Raw genomic sequence first — 18,409 nt, 5'->3', positions numbered from 1 at the left:
GGGGGGGGGGGGGGGGGGGGGGGGGGGGGGGGGGGGGGGGGGGGGGGGGGGGGGGGGGGGGGGGGGGGGGGGGGGGGGGGGGGGGGGGGGGGGGGGGGGGGGGGGGGGGGGGGGGGGGGGGGGGGGAGGCATGTGACAGGGTAATGCGGTTTGGCGGATGGGTTGTTTTATACGGCACAAACGTGACAAATATCCATATTATTATACAATTTTTTTCAAACCCTAAAACCTACCTAATCAAACCCCTTTGGATCACAATTCTGAAACTCTGTTAAGTCAAATATTGACGCACCCAATTATTTCCCAAATCTGCTCCCAATTTTAATTTTCTATGCCTAAATAACCAACGCCATGCCTCCTGCATTTACGATTTATTATTATATTTTATAATCCATTTTTCCTTATTTTATTTCTATATTCTTTTTTTTTTCATAAAATTATATATATATATATATATATATATATATTTTTTTTTTAATTTATCCGTAAATTAATAAAAATACTTCTGAAACATGTTCAACTTTAAAAAGTTTTAATAATACCTTTAAACTTTAAAAAAAATGTCTGAAAGATATAATTCCATTTATAATATATGTAGTTATTTTTAGGCGCGGTTATTTAATACTTTTAAATTTTTTTAAAAAATTTAATATAATAAATTTCAACTTTGAAATAGATAATTTATTTATTTTTGGCTTTTTTTTTCAATTGATGATAATTATAAAGAAATTGGCTATTTCAACTGTAGATAAATAATTTATGACCACGTACTAAAAATTTAAAAGTATTAATGATAGAAAGTTAATAGGTCTATTTAAAACGTGATACTAACTGTCCCGTCTATATATTAAGAGTAAAATATTTTTAATTTTTGAAAAATAAGATTAAGGGTATTTTTTTAATTTAAAAAAAATTAAAAAAAATTAAAAAAAAATTAAAAATTTAAGAGTATTTTTTTAAAATAATTACGGACAATTTTCATCTAAAATTAACAATAATAATATTTTTTTTTATCTTTTTTAAGTTTAAAGTTTACCGATAATTTAAACATTTTTATTAGATTATCGAACGTTATTTATGCATTAAAATAAAATTAATATTAAAATTGAACGACCGAAATAAAATCATCTACGAAATTATTTGAATATTGATGTTGGATTTTAAAATTGAAATGGACTTAATTTTTGCAAAAAAAACAAAAAAAAAATGATCCGTCAATAATTTATTCATGTTCAAGAAAATTTAATTCTTTTATTAATTTCCCTCGAGCTGATTTTCGTTCCATATTAGTAAACAACAAGAATAATAATAATTTTTTTTTTATTATTTCGTTTTAAAATAATAATAATAACTTCCAATAATATAATATAAAAAAATTAATTAATTTTACTTTTGTTTTGTAGACCGTTTTTCCACTCTATTTCACATCTCTCGTGCTTTTGTCATTTCATTAAACAGAGTCCACGGGACCGTTTGAACACATTTTTGGAATATTGGAAAAAATATATATATTTTAGACTATTTTTTATAAATTTATTCCCTTTTTAAATAATTAAATAAATCCAATCAATAATATTCTTTATATAATATATTTATTCTTCTATTGTACTTTCCAGTAATAGAACTGCACGTACTTCTATACACAAAAGTAACCCTGGTTTATCTATTTATTTTTATAAACTACATTATAAATTTTGCAAAAATATTTTTTTAAAATTAATATTTTAAGTTTTCTAAAAAAAATTAATTAGATAAAAACGATTAGATTTTTTTAAATATATTTAAATTTTTAATAATATTTTTAAAATATTCATAAATTTTAAAAAGTTTTGTTGATACCATCCATTAAAAAAAAGTTTAATATCCTAATTTTTCATAATAAAAGTTTAATAGTTTGTAGAACTTTCACTTATTTATCAATTATTTAAAATTTTAAAATTTAATTAATTTATTATATATAAATTTAAATATCATGCTTAATAGAACTTTAAAATTTTAATTTTATATTAATATATTTATGAATTTAAAAAAATTGATATATCAAAAACAGTGTACAATATTCATTCGTTGGATATAAAAAATGAAAGTTTTTAGAGTAATTATGTGTTTTATAATATTATTTAATAATGTGTCATTTTTAATTAAATAATAATATTTCACGTCCAAGGCTCTTCAGCCACCTTCTCCTCCGTGGTTTTCTTTGTCCTTGAACCACATCTTACTGTGAGTGTCACATGACTTTCGAATGTAGTCTCAATTCATTCATATACCCCTTTTTTATTCAAGTGTCACGTGCACACCAGCTTCCGTGTTGGTTCATCCTTGAACCCATCTTACTATGAAATATTACTCTAAAACCATTTATAACGCGTTAGATATTCGAAATCAGGATTCGGCACCTAATAATAGTCCCAACGTTTCCATGCGTCCCCTCTCCAACCAATATGGAATCTCTCAATTGGTTGAAAACTTTTTAAAAGTGTGAAACTTCGAGCTATTACACTTCACAACATCACGATGAAAGAACTTCTGTAGAGAGCATCAATGGGTACAGCATTGAATTCCAAACTAATCAAGTCACGGTCGAAGATCACCTTCTTGTTTACTTCGACCTTCTTGTTTACAACCAAAGACGATGTTAATTTGGCCTTGCTGGTCGGACACAAATTTATTATTAATTTAAAAAATAAAAATAAAATATGTCATATAATTATTAAATATAATAAAAATACTTAATTAAAAAAACAAAAACAAAAAACAATCATTATTCAACGTCTCTTCTTACCTTACAAAACTTCCCTTTCTCTTTCAATTCATTTTATTTTTCTTTCTTTCTTTTCTAAGTTAGAACCGTACGTCTTATCTAAGAGCCGTAAGCCACAATTAATTGATATCCATTTTCTAGTCAAATTTTTATCTAATCTGCCACGTGTTTATTCTTTATCATTTTTATTTTTTATTTTTTTTTCTTTTAAATTCAAGCACATGGGTTTTCTTAAATAAATATTATTTATTTATTTAAATTTTTTATACAATATAAACTACAGTTATTTGATTATTTTTGTATTATAAAACGAAAATTCATTAAATTATCAATTAAATCATATATTTATCGAAGTATTATGACTTTTTGAGTGGTTAAAAAATAAAAGCGAGCAATAAAAAAAAATTGTAAAAAATAAAATAAAATAAAATAAAAGGAAGTTGGACTCGGTCTATTCGTTGGGCGTCTTTCAATGTAACACCATTTTCCTAATTTTATAATTTAAAATTCTATTGTCATGTGAGAAAATAAAATAAAATAATTAATTAAACAAAGATTTAATTAGGGAGTGGGAGAGTGGTTATATAGCCTGGCAAATTTTGTCTGATATTAGACGTAGCACCCCCACTCAATAATAAATATATATATATATTTTTTTTAAATAATACTTTTTTTTTAAGTGAAATTGATGACGTGGAAAAAACAATCCAGTTATATTAGCTGCATAACTGATTTAATAAATTTATTATTTAGTTTAAATTATTATTTTTAAAAATACATGTATTATATAAGAAAATCATTAATATATGGTTTTTCCCTGGAAAAAGGAGATATTTTGTAATATAGGATCTTCTCGTACCTAATTATATTTAGCAATATCGTAATATTTAAAAGCAATGCAAGATTCATGGAGTTAAAATAGAAAATAATTAAGGATTTTTAATGAGAAAATAATTAAGGAAATTAAATAAAATAGCAAAATAAATAATTTCCACTTGCGTGGGATTATGGATTCAGTCCTTTAAATTCAAAGCGGAAAAGAGAGACCGGGAAGTGGAGCAATAATCAATACTATTATTATTATTATTATTATTATTATTAATGATGATGATATTAATAATAATATTTTAAATTAATAATAACTATTTTAAGAAAAATCATTATCGTTGCTCTTTGATTGCTCCTTTGGTGATGGGATAGACCATGTGAACTACGTGGGTATTTCGTATTTGATTTTCATATTAGGTCAATTTAAAATTTTTTATTTTAATTTACAAATTCCAAAATTCTCTATTATAACTTCTCGAATCCAACACCTCCCCTTAATTAAGCTCAGCTTACTTTTCTCCACAATGTATGATATTGTCAACTTTAATGTAATCTCTCATGGTTTTGACTTGGACTTCTCCAAAAGGCCTAATACCAATGGAGAGAGTATTTTTTTTGTTATAAACTCATGATTATTCACTAAATTAGCCGATGTGGGACTTTCATCCAACATCTTTTACTTTACTCGAACAAACACCATAAATAGTTTTGATTTCGACTTTGAAGTATGAGTTTGAGGAAATTAAAATCATATGTTATAATATTGGATATGATATAAGTTGGAAAATAAATAAATAAATTAATGAATATTGAGAATGAAAATGTTAAATTTGAAGTTAAAAGAGGGAAGCATGCGGTATGATAGCGCATGGGGGAGGTACGTGGTCCTAAAGGATTGGGCGCCCTACCTACTTTTGACTGTTGAAATGGATTGGGAGGAAACAAGTAAAATAGAAGAAAAAAGTAAATAAATAAATAAATAAATAAATAATAATAATAATAATAATAATAACAAACAAACAAATAAATAATATATCCTTTAATTTAATGCCCCATAAATATAACTGTGGTCCCTTCTATTCCATTGGCTACCTAGCTTTTCTTTCTTTTCCTAAATTTCATTTTATTTTTTTCTTGTCCTTCCAAAATTTAAAATAAGTAAATTACGCAAAATACTTAATTTTCAACTAATTTTCAATTTTTCTTCGAATTTTTTAATGACTTTTTTTTTAATTTTTATTTTTAATATCGGAGTGTCCGAAAAATCTTTTAGACCAACTCGAAATTTCGATTTGATTGGGTACATGTCCCGAACAACTTGAATAGAGTTCATAATCCAACTCAAAACCTTTTATTTTTTGGTTGGGTTGTCTATTTTATTTTAATTATTTTAAAAATTCTACTGATCCAAATAACTCGATATTGAAATATAATATTTAGAGTATATATTATTTATAGAATATATCTTAATATTCTTTATTTATGATTTGATTTACAATATATTTTATTTTATTATTTTATATTTTCCTCCTTTGTACATGCTAGCTTGTATATTTATTTAAAAGATATCAATATCAACGAAAATACACACCTTCCCAATTCTAATTCTATTTCTATTTCTATTTCTCATTCTTAACACATGGTATTAGAGCATCATTTTTAACACTCGACCCAAAAAAAATTCAACTTGTGAACTGACTCGAATTTTCGAATTTTCTAAAAAATATTAGTTTTTCACTAATAAAATTTTGAAAATATATTAACATTATTATTATTAGTTCACCGAATTTAATAAAATGTAACTCCCAAGTAAAATATAATGGTGTTGAAATGAAATATTTATTTTTTAAGAGTTTAGGGGCGAAAATGAAATATTCATAAAACTTAAGGCTAAAAGTGAAATAATTTTTTGGAGTAAAATGAAATGGGAATGAATAGGTGGGTGAATTTGGCAATGGACCACGTAAATGGGAAATGCTGGCATCATTCCATTCTCTGCGTTTGATAGGGAAATTTCAAGGCAGTCCCTAACGCCTTCCCTTCCCCTTCTGCCAATTCCATCTTTTTATTCTTTTTAACATTTAACCCTTTAACTTGGATGCTATGCTTTGCATTGCTTACATCACCTCTTCCTCCTATTTTTATTCCAATTTAAGGTATTTCATTTTCTCATTTTTTATACCTATTTTTACGGGTCGAGAATTATTGAAATCAGTAGTCCGAGGAAGATCATAGGTTTATGAGTAAAAAATACAACCTCTATTGTTATGAAGGTTTCTCGGGAAATCAATCTTTTAACTTAATCATGTCAATAAAATTCTCAGGTGTCTGTTGGATGAAAGTCCCACCTCCGCTAATTTAAGGAATGATCCCGACTGTCTTCATTCAAATGAGGCCTTTTGTAGAAGCGCAAAGCAAAGCCATGAGAGCTTATGCACAAAGTGGACAATATCATACCATTGTGGAGACTCGTGTTCATTTAATATGGTATCAAAGTGATGCCCTAAACTTAGACATGTCAATAGAATCCTCAAATGTCGAACAAAATATTGTGAGCCTCGAAAGCATAGTAAAAAAATGAATAAGACTCGAGCCTCGATTAAGGAGAGACTTACTTTGTTCGAGGGGAGATGTTGGATGAAAGTCCTTCGTTGGCTAATATGTGTAAATTACAAGTTTGTGAATTTCGACAACGATTACGGGGAGGCGTACTTTGTTCGAGGAGATGTTGGATGAAAGTCCCACGTCAGCTAATATGTGTAAATTACAAGTTTGTGAATTTCGACGTGACTCGAATGTCAAATAAATGGTATATTTTGTTCAAGGACTCTAGAGAAGGAGCGATCATGAGAGGCTCGACCATGTAGCCGAGATTCAGTGATATTCTTATTTACTTAAAAAATAAGACTAAATAACGAGTTTAGTCTCGGAAGTTATATGAGTTTTATTTAGTAAAATCTTATTATGGTTACTATATTGCGGAAATTTTGAATATGTAGTATTTTTAAATAATTAATTAGAAACTATCAAAGTTAGGGTATATATTACGGCCCATTTTGATTTACCCACCAACTGGGTAGTTATGCACGCTGAAATGGGCCGGGCCAAAAGGCCCATTTAATAGTACTTCCTCTGGCTTGGGGTATAAAAGGAATGAACATTGAAAACCCAAACTTAGAGGGAACATTTCGTAGAACATATTTGACTGGCGAGTTTCAGAGCGCGAAGGCACTCGCAAGCGGTATTCCGATCATCAATGGCTACTTATCGATCTCGCATTGAACGACTTCGTTGATGCCGAGGGAATCGTAAGTAAGTCGAGGTTTGCAGTAGAAGAATACGCCGTCCGATTGCCTTCCGGCGGTCGTACTCGAGATCTCTTCATTCATTCTCCCGGTAACGCTATCATTTCTTCTTACGGTGCGAAGGATTCATCTGATTTTGATAATTTATTCTGTTTTCCAGTGTTTGCGTAGAAAATTTCTCCTATGTATGTTAATTTTCTTGCGGAGGTAAGATATGATTCTATTATTTTCTTTGATATTCCACGTTCACTAGTTTTTCTCCGTGATATGTTTTAGTGTTCTTTAGGAGAAAGAAATTATATGAAATATTTATGCTAGATTATTCTAGTTTTTATTACATTATGATCGACGATTTAGTTGGAGCTTCACTTGTATCCTCCCTTTGACGTCCATGTGCACAGTGAAACTGGAAGTCCGGACGGTAGTTCTATAATGGAAGTGCAAAATGTTAATAAGAAATAGGCATAGCAAAATATTTTTCAGTTGAATGATTAACATATTTCAAATTTGCATGTTGCCATCCAATATTAAGCTTTAGTATTTGGAATGTGAGGATTTCATTTCCAACTGAGGATTATAGGACCGTATGCTTTTAGTCTTTTTCTTTGTCTGTGAGAGCTTATAAAGTAGCAGTTAGAAACCGAAAAATGTTTTCGTTTGATGATTAGAAAAAAAAAGATTAACATATCAAACCAGATGACAGAAATGCTGCGCAATTTTGTATTATGCAGATCCTGTTCTTTCTTGCATGTGGCTTATGCTTTAGTGTGTGCATTGCCTTTCTACTTCAAACAGCTTTGATTGTTCTCTTTTGATTTTACTTTTGGAGGACTTTAGTATTGAACAATGAAGGATGTTACGCTGAAGGACCATAAACTGATCTTTATAAAACTTTCATCTCATCTTTTTGTATTCGGATCTTTACTTTTGTCATATAAAGGTGAAATGCAATTGTGTTCAGTGTTTCCACAATTTTATTTAAATTAAGATTACGCCTAAAGTTATTCTATCCACTACATCATGTTGATGCAATTTATGATGTGTGAACATGATTGCGCAAAATTGCTGTATTTTCTCGCTAATTCTAATTTTATCAGCTGTCTTTATTCTGAAACAGTTTTGTTTGATTTTCCGTCTCAAAAGTTTTGCCGTGAAATCATGTCATTATTTGACATACTTAAAGTTGCACCGCATACTAAGAACGAGTGGTGCTTGTTTTTGGCTCAAGATTTGAATATTATCGCATTCTATCGGCTAGTAGTTGTTTTAGTGCATGTTAAATCATTTGATTTGTAAGCTAGTGCTTGATTTGACATAAACTGATAATGAAGTGTCGGTTGTTTTTCCTATAATTGGCCTATATTTTGTATGCTACGTTTCTTCCTTTTCTCTTTCCTGGTTATTCTCTTTCATATTGCCGGTTTCTTTTTTGCCTGCACATTCAATTTTCATTTTGATTCTCGTACATTTATTTATAATACTTCCATCTTATTGGCCAATGTGTGTGTTAGTCTTTTTTTAAAAAACTTTTTTAATTTGCTGTGCTTTTTAGTCTTCTGTGAAGGTTGAGTTGGTATTTATTGTATTGATACCTATGGAAGTTCAATATCTATCTGGTTGAAATAAACCAGGGTGGCAATACAGTAAATATTTGCTTCTCAGGTAGTCTTTTCACGGTCATAAACTTGGTTCACTATCATGACCACAAATCAATCTTTTTGTACATTTGAGCTATGAAGATAACCGAAGCACATCTATTTTGCTTTCATCAACAATATTTGTTTAGACATTACCTACGTTTGCATTCATTTACTCAATTAATCAGCGTTATTTCTTAATTCTTTTTAACTCATAACTCATCTACTTTGCTTTCATCAACAATGTTGTCCTTTTTATGTCATCATCGTAATAATATCTTTCTAGAGTAAACGATAATAGAAGTTATGGTAGGTTGGCAACCTTCTTTATAAATTGCAGTAGCCTTGAATATATGATTAGAGAGAAATTAGGCTGAGAATGCAAATCAATTAAGCAATTTGTAGTCAAATAGTCGCTGACATAATGTTAATAACATGTTTCGAGTTGGCCGTATGAGCTGCTTGATTATTTTCAGGGTCTTTTGATGGAAGGACTTGCCAGGTATACTTCTTCTTTACTATTTTCCTTATTCTCACATTGTTCGTGTGTTTTTTCCCCTCCATCATGGTTTTTTTCTTAAAAAAATTATTTATTTATTTTTATATGCTTCTTTTTGTATCACGGCCATTTTCCCTCTGTTCTTTTCTGTTTTCCCCGTATTCATTAGTTTTCTTTTCTTCAAGGGCTTGATGCAATGGATTAATATTTTGGGGTTCATGTTTTGATAATGCAGTTTCTGGTTTTACTCGATTTATAACTTTTGTGTTTTTCAAATCAATGAATTTATTCTTTATAGTTCTAGAAATGTAAGGTCTGGGGTGAAAAAGCGACGTCTCAACCACTGAACTACATGGGCCACGTTCTGGAATAGTTTAGAAATTGCTAAAATCACTGATCTCTTGCTCCACATCACCAAATATGTCTTCGAATCATTTCAAAATCAATTTTCATTATTCAAAAAATTGCATTTAAAAGTATAAAGCCAAATATTAAATTGATTTTGAATAGTTAAAGGCATGCCTGGGAGTGATTTTGGATTTGACAAGAGTGAATTTGACCATTTCTACTCTCAAACTTGCCATTAGATTCACAATGAATTTAGAACTTAGTTTTCACTTTTAACTGTCTAGTAGTGTGTGTTTGGTTTATATCGGGGATTTTATTTTAAACTTTAGGCATGTTGGATTACACTTATTTGTTGTCGTTTTCTTATAGTGCCAATATCGGTTTATCTTCGATGTGAGTTTTAATCTTTTTTTTTTTTTTTTTTAACCAGATTAGTTTGAAAGTCTATATATTGTTCGGAGGTTCATGTTACCGGTTTCTAATTTTTCTAAACATTAACAGGTCACCAATTTTGTCAGTTCTATTATTCATAAATTGCATATTGAGTGAAAAATCATTTGTTTAAAGGTACTGACTTTTACAAGCTAATTTCCAAGAAAAGCTTTTAATCCTTTTGTTTTAAGATTACTGCCTTTTAAAAGCTAATATACAAGACCCCCATTTTTGTATCCAGAAATTATTTCTTTCAGAGTTAGACTGATTTTAAACCTGGGTATGTTTCATTTATGATTTCTTCGTATTTGCTATTTGTTAAATTTAAACGATTTAAATGTGTTATCACAATCCAATCCTACTTTAAAAATAAAGTTCCTTTTGCACCGTTTCACATTATTTTATTTTGAATGGGCTATAATAGGCTATAATAGTAACATGTAGTTTTCTTTTCCATTCTAGAAATCATCCTATTAAAATAATAGTTCTATAATTAATTACATCTAATAAGTTTGATTTAAAGAATTGAATTTTACGTATATTTAAAGTTTTAATTTTGACTGTATTTGTAACAACTTAAAAAAATATAGAAAGATCAAGATGCTTGTTAGTCACATACTTCAAACGCATTTTTTGTTGGATAAGAGAATAAGAACTTGTGGTTTAATTTAATTTAGTTCTAGTTTTATTCATTTCAAAACTTTAATTTTGAAGAAAATATAAAACTTCAAATCATATTAAAATATATCAAATCTCATGACTTGCTTATACTTTCTTAATGTCATAGGGAGGGTAAACCCATCAATATACACGAACAATGATGCATACATACGTTTGGCTAAGGATTATTTAAAACCAATTCATCACCTAAAACTAAAAAAGAAAGGTAGAATCATCCCCTATAACTAAAAAGGAAAAGTAGAACCACGTTAACTTGAGATCAGGGTGTAGACTACTACCCGTTCTGCGTGGCTCTCTTTTATGGTTCTCTCATTGCGGCAACGTGACAGAAAACTACCCTCCCCTAATATTCTAATTAACTCTAAATTTATTTTTTACTTATTTTCAATCCTCTAGTTAACTCTAAATGTCTAAATTCAATCCTGAATTTTCAAGAAACTCAAATTTTGTCCATGCTATTAGTTTGTTTTTTTAATTAGCATGTAAAGCATTTCTTTATAAAGTTTGAAAAACCATTCACATGAAAATTATCATTACTATTATATAACTACTTCTGATAAAAAGACTCAATTTAAGATCTATTAAAAACATGGAGATTTAGGAAGTTGAAAATTCATAGACTAAAATGGAAAACATTAAACATTAGTTTCTCATATTCAAAATTACTTACGACAAGTATTCCACCTCATTCGATCAACTGAACTAATAATAGATGCAAGAACATGCTTTTAAAGAAATTTTGTAAGAGTAAGTTTTTTTTTTTTTTTTTTTTTTTTTTTTTTTTGGAAATTTCAAGTTAATTTTAAAATTTTAATTGATAGAATTATTAAAATTTAGGAGTATAGATTTATTTTTACCCTACTTTAAAAAGAAAAAAGTCGGGGATGTATCGAACTGTTTAAGGTACAAATATTACCTCACCGACGCTATGCTCGTAGATGTTCCACCAGGTTCTCAAATGTTGCAAACTTCATCCTTGTATCTGTAAAATGTAATGGTTTTATTTTTATTTTTTTTGCATGCGTTAGCCAAGGAAAATGAGATGGTATACCCTTGTACAACCTGCAAAAACGAAATGGTTACTACAAAAACACAGATTGTACGAGCAGGCAGCAAGCTGTGCAATTAAATACAGAGACGATACAGAAGACGATCATAGAGTGAGCTTTTACCCAAGGGCACCTTCAGATTTGACAAATTTGGGAAGGCCATCAGACAGACCTCTGGCAAAACCTGGCTGAGTTTGAACTAACTTTAACAGCTTCAAAGGGGCAAAGAGCAACATCTGCAATCACTTCAGCAGATGTAGAGTCAGAAAGATAGATCAATGTCTTGTGCTTCGCTGCATACTTGGGACCAATTTATATCTGAATAGTATTTCTTAAAGAATTCATACTTACCATTCTTGCGTCCCACCCCTATAGAGGCCCGATTCCCTGCTCCTTTAGATGAACTCCAAAATCAGATGAAATGCTAGTGTTGGCATATGAATTGAACACACAAGGAAACATATATCACAGGACAAAAAAAATTGATTGAGGATGAAAAATAAGTTTAGAACATTGGAAATGCTATTACTAGTATGAATAAGTTACGATATTCAAAATTTTTCATACACAGTAATTAAAAGTATTGTTGGTGTGAATGTTTGCTGAATCACCACACCTCAATGGGGGTGAGAGTTCTCTTATTTATAATTATTTTCAGAATACAGAAATATGGTAAATTACAAATATTATGGAAATAGTAATAAAAGGAAAGAATAATAAATGAATGCAATATATTTGCCTTTAATAAGAGGGCAAATATGGTAACCCGTAATGTAAGGCAAATATCTAGATATTTGCCTTATAGTGACGGTCAACTATCCTTAACAGTTGGGAATGGGACTTAAGTCCTACAATATTAGCTCGTAAAAGAAAGATCGTAGCTATCTCCATAGAAAATTTTGAGTGAAAAAAATATATATATCATAAGGACTTATGTCCATAATAAACACAGCATACTGTTGTAGAAATATGCTAGAGTATGATATATTTGGCAAAAGAAAACATATTCTAACAAAATTGCCAATTACAAAGGAAAATTCAATTTGAAGAAAATAATGAGACAATCACTAAATGGCACATTTTCACAATGAAAGTTTAAAATACTATTACAATGTGATGCATATCATTATAAAGCTACGTGGATTTAAAGAATAACATTAAATTGCAAATTATGTTTTTATATGATAGAGAATACAATTTCAACTCAACTTTAATTGATTAAGGCATATAACATCAATCAATCAAAAGTTAGAAATTTGAAATTTATACCTTCATATGTCAATTCATCTTAGAAGTTTATTTACATAATTTCATAAAAACAAATGTATGAAATATATATATATATATATTGAAGAGTATTATGATAGAATACATAGAAGATAGCAAAACGCAAGGAAGAAGGAAGGCAAGAGATTTCATCTAATAGAAAATAATTAAAGAAAACAACCAACAAGCATTTCAAAAAACAGAGAACACACGGCATAATCTGGTATATTTTGAGAACTAAGATTATCAAGATGAGAAACCTAAGCACAATAATTGATCATTTCTCTTTTCCGGAGAGAGAGAGAGAGAGAGAGAGAGAGAGAGAACTGCTATCATTCTTCAACATATAACGAGTTATGCTTTATATTTGCATGCTCAGTCAGTAACATTACGGATAAAGCAAATTTCATAAGGAAATGCAGCTTAATAAGGCGTTAGAATAATACTAAAGCACGTCTTTATCAAGCAAGAGAAAACAGAGCTATAACAAATAATTTCGTACGACTACCACAGACCTTGCAACAGATCGAATATGGAACTCTAAAACAACTTGTGAAACTATAAGATCATGCTTCTGCAACAAACCGCTCGGTGCCAAAATCTCAAGATAGCTATCCACTCTATCTGCAGGACGGACTACAGAGCATCCTTTCAATATATATATATATATATGCCATTTAAGAAGCTTTCATACAGAACTCACTCATTTTCACTTCTTAAACTATTATTGATTTATCTTGCTATAAAACTGAATCCTAAATACTGAGAGCATATATATACACACACACATATATATATTTGCTATTTAAGAAGCTATCATACAGAACTCACTCATTTTCCTTCTTAATCTATTATTAGTTTATCTTGCAATAAAACTGAATCCTAAATATTTAGATCATCGAGACACGATCAAGCATATAGACTAGAAACAAGCAAGAAATGCGATCTGATTGAAATGACTAATAACGTGCCGAAAATTTGTAGCATAAAGATCAATATAGTTCAGCATCCTCGAGGAAACATGCCTAAATTTTATAGAAACGCTTCAACAGCCACAAATTTCCGAAATATTAAAATACGGAAGAATATCAATTCGCTCAAAAACCTTGAGAACTTACTCTTTTGAGAAGGCAGTATTCACCTGCATATTGCACGTGACGAGATCGAGAGGAGGGACGGCCATGCGAGTGAGACCGCAGCGGAGGCTTCCACCGAGGCACAGAGGCGTAGAAAGCCGGTGAATACATTTCCAATTTCTTTCTCGGTTCAGTCGGAGAGGGAATCGCAAAGGCTTTCATCGAAATGGAGGATTCGAGGATCTTGTGGATTAGAAAGGCCGAAGAGGAGTAGAGGAAATTAGGGATCAGAGAAGAACGGGACGGAGATTCTGAGATGGCCATGGAAGAAATAGAGAGCGAGAGAGAGGGAAGGAAAAAGGAAAATGGTAATAAAATTCCAATTCAAATATGAAGAGTTCAGAGTGTTGTGCCTCGTATTTATACCTCTTCAGAAAAATTAAATTAAAATTCCCAATGACAGCGCTGCTACTTGAATTTTTAAATGGTGAGTCATTTCCAATCTTTTCCCGCGCTTTGAAATATAACTACCAATTACTTGATAACTCTCTATTTATACATTATTGTCATCTAAAATAGGGATCAGGGTTGGTACGTTGAGTCGACCAACATTTCGAAGACCTGAACTTAGGGAGTTTCCTTCAGCATTAGATAATTGCTTACACTCTTAGCTCGATTCGGCTCGATTCTGAGCATGGGCCATAGACATTGCTTTTGAAACCGCCCTCCTCGCCTAGAATCCAAGCATGTGCCATAAACCATGTTCAATTCAAGCATATACCGTGTTTAATAAGATCGAGGTTCGAGCCCAAGCACGGTTACAATTCAGATGCTTCATCCAAGCCAAGAATCGGATCGAGTCGATTCAAAGTACTTAATGAAGTCCTTGATAAGTGTCACCAATAATCCCCGCAAGAACATATCCCATCCTTAAAATGATGAAACCGCTTTGAATCTCGGACGACAAAGTCTCGACAAACGACCTTAGAAATTAACTTAATGGCGGTATGGCAATCTCTGCAGACCCTAAGATTTTTAATGATGTTTATGGTTGTTCCAGGAGCAGAGTTCATCACTCCAAAGGCAACAGCAAGTTTCTCACTGTGAACTCTTAAAGTGAGTTCTTTCTCCTCTTCGTCAACATCATGAAGAACTGAGGTCAAGTTTGGCACATAGCCTATCTTTTGAAGCTCCAACGTTAGTGTCTCCAAATACTTGTAAATCATCTCATGTTGAGGATGCTCTTTATCCCCAACCAGAAAAACATGAACTCTGCCTTTCAGTTCAACCAAACTGAACCCGGGCGGTTTAACCAATTGACGATTCTTCATCATCGTTCTCATCCTTTCGACATCCGCCCACCTTCCAGCATCTCCATAAAGGTTCGACAGTAATACGTAGTACCCACAATTATTTGGATCGAGTTCAAACAATTTTCGAGCAGCAATCTCGCCGAGGTCCACATTCTTGTGGATTCTACAAGCCCCAAGAAGAGAGCCCCAGACAACAAAATCAGGTTTCATCTTCATTCCCTTGATTAAATTGTAAGCTTCATTAAGGCATCCTGCACGTCCTAATAGATCAACCATGCAACCGTAATGCTCGATCCCTGGCTCGATATCGTATTTATGCTTCATGGCATTAAACCAGTGCCAGCCTTCTTTTATCAAACCAGCATGGCTGCATGCAGCAAGAACAGATACAAAAGTGATGTAATTTGGCTTCACTCCAGCCCGAACCATCTCGTAGAAGATGTCGAGAGCTTCTTTGGCGCAGCCATGCATGCCATAACCAGCAACCATGGCCGTCCATGACTTTACATTCTTTTCCTTCATACGATCAAAAGTTTTCTTTGCCATTTCAACTTTACCACATTTGCAATACATGTCAATTATGGAGGTACCAACACACACATTTTCCTCCAAATTCATCTTTATCACCTACATGAATCAGCAGCAAATTCCTATTATGATCAATCTCAACAAAGTTATTGTTAATTTTTACCACACAACAACTTAGTCTTTCATATGGTTTACGGACAAATTTGATCCCTAATCAATTTATTACTTATTAAACACTAAATTGTTACACATTTGAAAGAACAAAACTGAAGTTTAGGCAATAAATTGTTACTTCCGTAAAAATTCGAGAGCCAAAGGTATTTTCTAACTTAAAACAAATAAGATTCAAAGCTTTTTTGTAACGGTCCAAGCTCACCGCTAACAGATATTTCCGCTTTGGCTCGTTAAGTATCGCTGTCAGCCTCACAGTTTTAAAACGCGTCTACTAGAGAGAGGTTTCTACACCCTTTTGAGAAATGTCTCGTTCTCCGCTCCAACCAATGTAGGATTTCACAATCCACCCCCCTTGGGAGCCCAACGTCCTCGCTGGCACACTGCCCGGTGTCTAGCTATGATACCATTTGTAACAGTTCAAGCCTACCGTTAGCAGATATTGTCGGTTGGGGCCGTTACGTATTGTCGTCAACCTCAAGGTTTTAAAACGCATCTACTAGGGAGAGGTTTCTACACTCTTATGAGGAATGTTTCGTTCCCCTCTCCAACCAATGTGGGATCTCACAACAATCCACCCCCCTAGAGGGGCCAGCGTCCTCGCTGACACACTACCCGATGTCTGGCTATGATACCATTTGTAACAGTCCAAACCCACCGCTAGCAAATATTGTCCGTTTTGTCCCGTTACGTATTGCCGTCAACCTCAGAGTTTTAAAATGCGTCTACTAGGGAGAGGTTTCCACACCCTTATGAGGAATGTTTCGTTCCCTTCTCCAAGGGATGTGGATCTCACATTTTTAGTGGGTAAAAATTAAAATCACCTGATCATGAATGCACTTGCCAGCCCTCAATGCCCCAGCATGGGCACAAGCCAATAGAACAGCCGATAGTGTCACTGCGTTGTAAAGAACACCAACATGCCTCACCATTCCATGGAAAACCTCCAAAGCTTCCCCAGAGAACCCACTTTGAGCATACACTGCAATCATAGAGTTCCAAGAAATTTCATCCTTCTCTTCCATCCAATCAAAAACCTTCCTAGAAACCAAAGGCTGCCCACATTTTGAATATGCATCCATCAATGTGTTTCCAACTCCAACGCTCCCATCAAAGCCTTTCTTTACCACAAAGCCATGAATTCCTTCTGTGATCCCCTTCCCTGATACTCGAGCGCAGGCAGATAAAACCGACACCATCACGACTGAATCGAGAGGAATGTAATTGGCATCTCCAACCTCAGTTTCCTCCTCCAGAAAGTCCTTGAAAAGCAACAAGGCGTTGTCTGCTTGCTCATTTTGGACATACCTGTAAAGAATATGAATACAAGATCAAATTTCCTCAGACCTACCAAATTAAACTCTGGGTGATTTAACATGGTTATCTTGAACAAAATGGCGAATATGAGTACAAGAGTAATAAGAATATGAACAACATGTTAAACTTATCATAATCCCTTAGCAAGTAGGAGGAAGTCATGTAAAGATGGCTATGTGTTCAAATTCAATGAGTGAAAGTTCAAATTTACTTGAATCTATCCACTTAAGCTTTCAGATACAGCATTAGTTATAACATTACCCGGTAATCATCGATGTCCACGAGACCACATTTCGAAGGGGAATTTCGTCGAACAGTTCTCGTGCATCCTTCAACTCGCCACATTTCGAGTACATATCGATAAGAGCGGATGACACAAAAAGATCATTCTCGAAGCCGAACACAAACGCTTGCTGGTGAGACATCCTGCCGGAGACGAGATCGCAGAGAGCGGAACAGGATTTGATGGCGCAGGGAAAAGTGGAGCGTGTGGGGCTGAGGCCAAGCTTCCGCATGGAGGAGAAGGCACGAAGGGCTTCAACCGAATCGCCACTGCGAGCCAAATCGGCGATGACTGAGTTCCATGAATGCACATTGGATTTATCAACGTGTTTGTTGAACCATGTCGCGAGATTGGAATTGCTCGAGTATCGGCGCCAACAGAGCTTCAAATGAAGCGCCAATTCAACTGAACGGCGATTCGGAATTCCCATTCACAAATCATTTGTAGAAACCTTCTTGTTTCTGGTCAGTGTCCGCCATGATCATTTAGCTTCCCTTTCCACATCCGTTTCTTGTTGGCGGCGGCAAGCAATTCCGGTTTCCCTAATATCAATATCAATTAAAATCATATATTTTATGAACTTGTTAATTACTACCGTACACAATTTTTTTAATTTCAAAAAATTATATTTTCTTTTAACAAATTTTTAGTGAAATTTTGAAGAGATTTGAATTTTAAATTAAATTTATAAAAAAAAATTATCTTTTTTTTTTTCAAATTTGTCTATAAACTACTTTTTTTTAATTGTTTAAAAAAAAAAAGATAATGAGACCATAGTTTATAAGTTTTATTTTAAAAAACAAAATAATTATGGAAGAGAGTCTTTTTTTTTAAGTAATGTTTAATTGGAAATTCCTAAAATTTATTTTTCATTTTTAATAATTTCTTGAAATTTTAATTTCGTGTTTTATA

At 32.3% G+C, this 18,409-nt stretch overlaps 1 protein-coding gene and 1 long non-coding RNA gene across 2 annotated transcripts; one reads left to right on the top strand and one right to left on the bottom strand.

The window, feature by feature from the left end:
• Positions 1–6,783: 6,783 nt before the first annotated feature.
• Positions 6,784–11,893, top strand: LOC111441777. The gene is made up of 3 exons (XR_002710224.1): positions 6,784–7,104; positions 8,980–9,036; positions 11,523–11,893. It is a non-coding gene; the product is annotated as an uncharacterized LOC111441777 (long non-coding RNA).
• On the bottom strand, positions 11,861–18,080 carry LOC111441773 (pentatricopeptide repeat-containing protein At3g26782, mitochondrial). Its single transcript, XM_023078870.1, has 4 exons — positions 17,476–18,080; positions 16,722–17,205; positions 13,928–15,825; positions 11,861–11,936 (listed from the first exon to the last, which is right to left on the bottom strand). Exons 1-3 carry the CDS (start codon positions 17,925–17,927, stop codon positions 14,782–14,784), a joined length of 1,980 nt encoding a protein of 659 aa, XP_022934638.1. The 5' UTR covers positions 17,928–18,080; the 3' UTR covers positions 11,861–11,936; positions 13,928–14,781.
• Between the last annotated feature and the right edge of the window lie 329 nt (positions 18,081–18,409).

Source organism: Cucurbita moschata, unplaced genomic scaffold (genome assembly GCF_002738365.1).
Source record: "Cucurbita moschata cultivar Rifu unplaced genomic scaffold, Cmos_1.0 Cmo_Scf00004, whole genome shotgun sequence".
NCBI lineage: Eukaryota > Viridiplantae > Streptophyta > Magnoliopsida > Cucurbitales > Cucurbitaceae > Cucurbita > Cucurbita moschata.
Note: the sequence above shows the minus strand (reverse complement) of the source record. Positions and strands in the feature narration are given on the sequence as shown.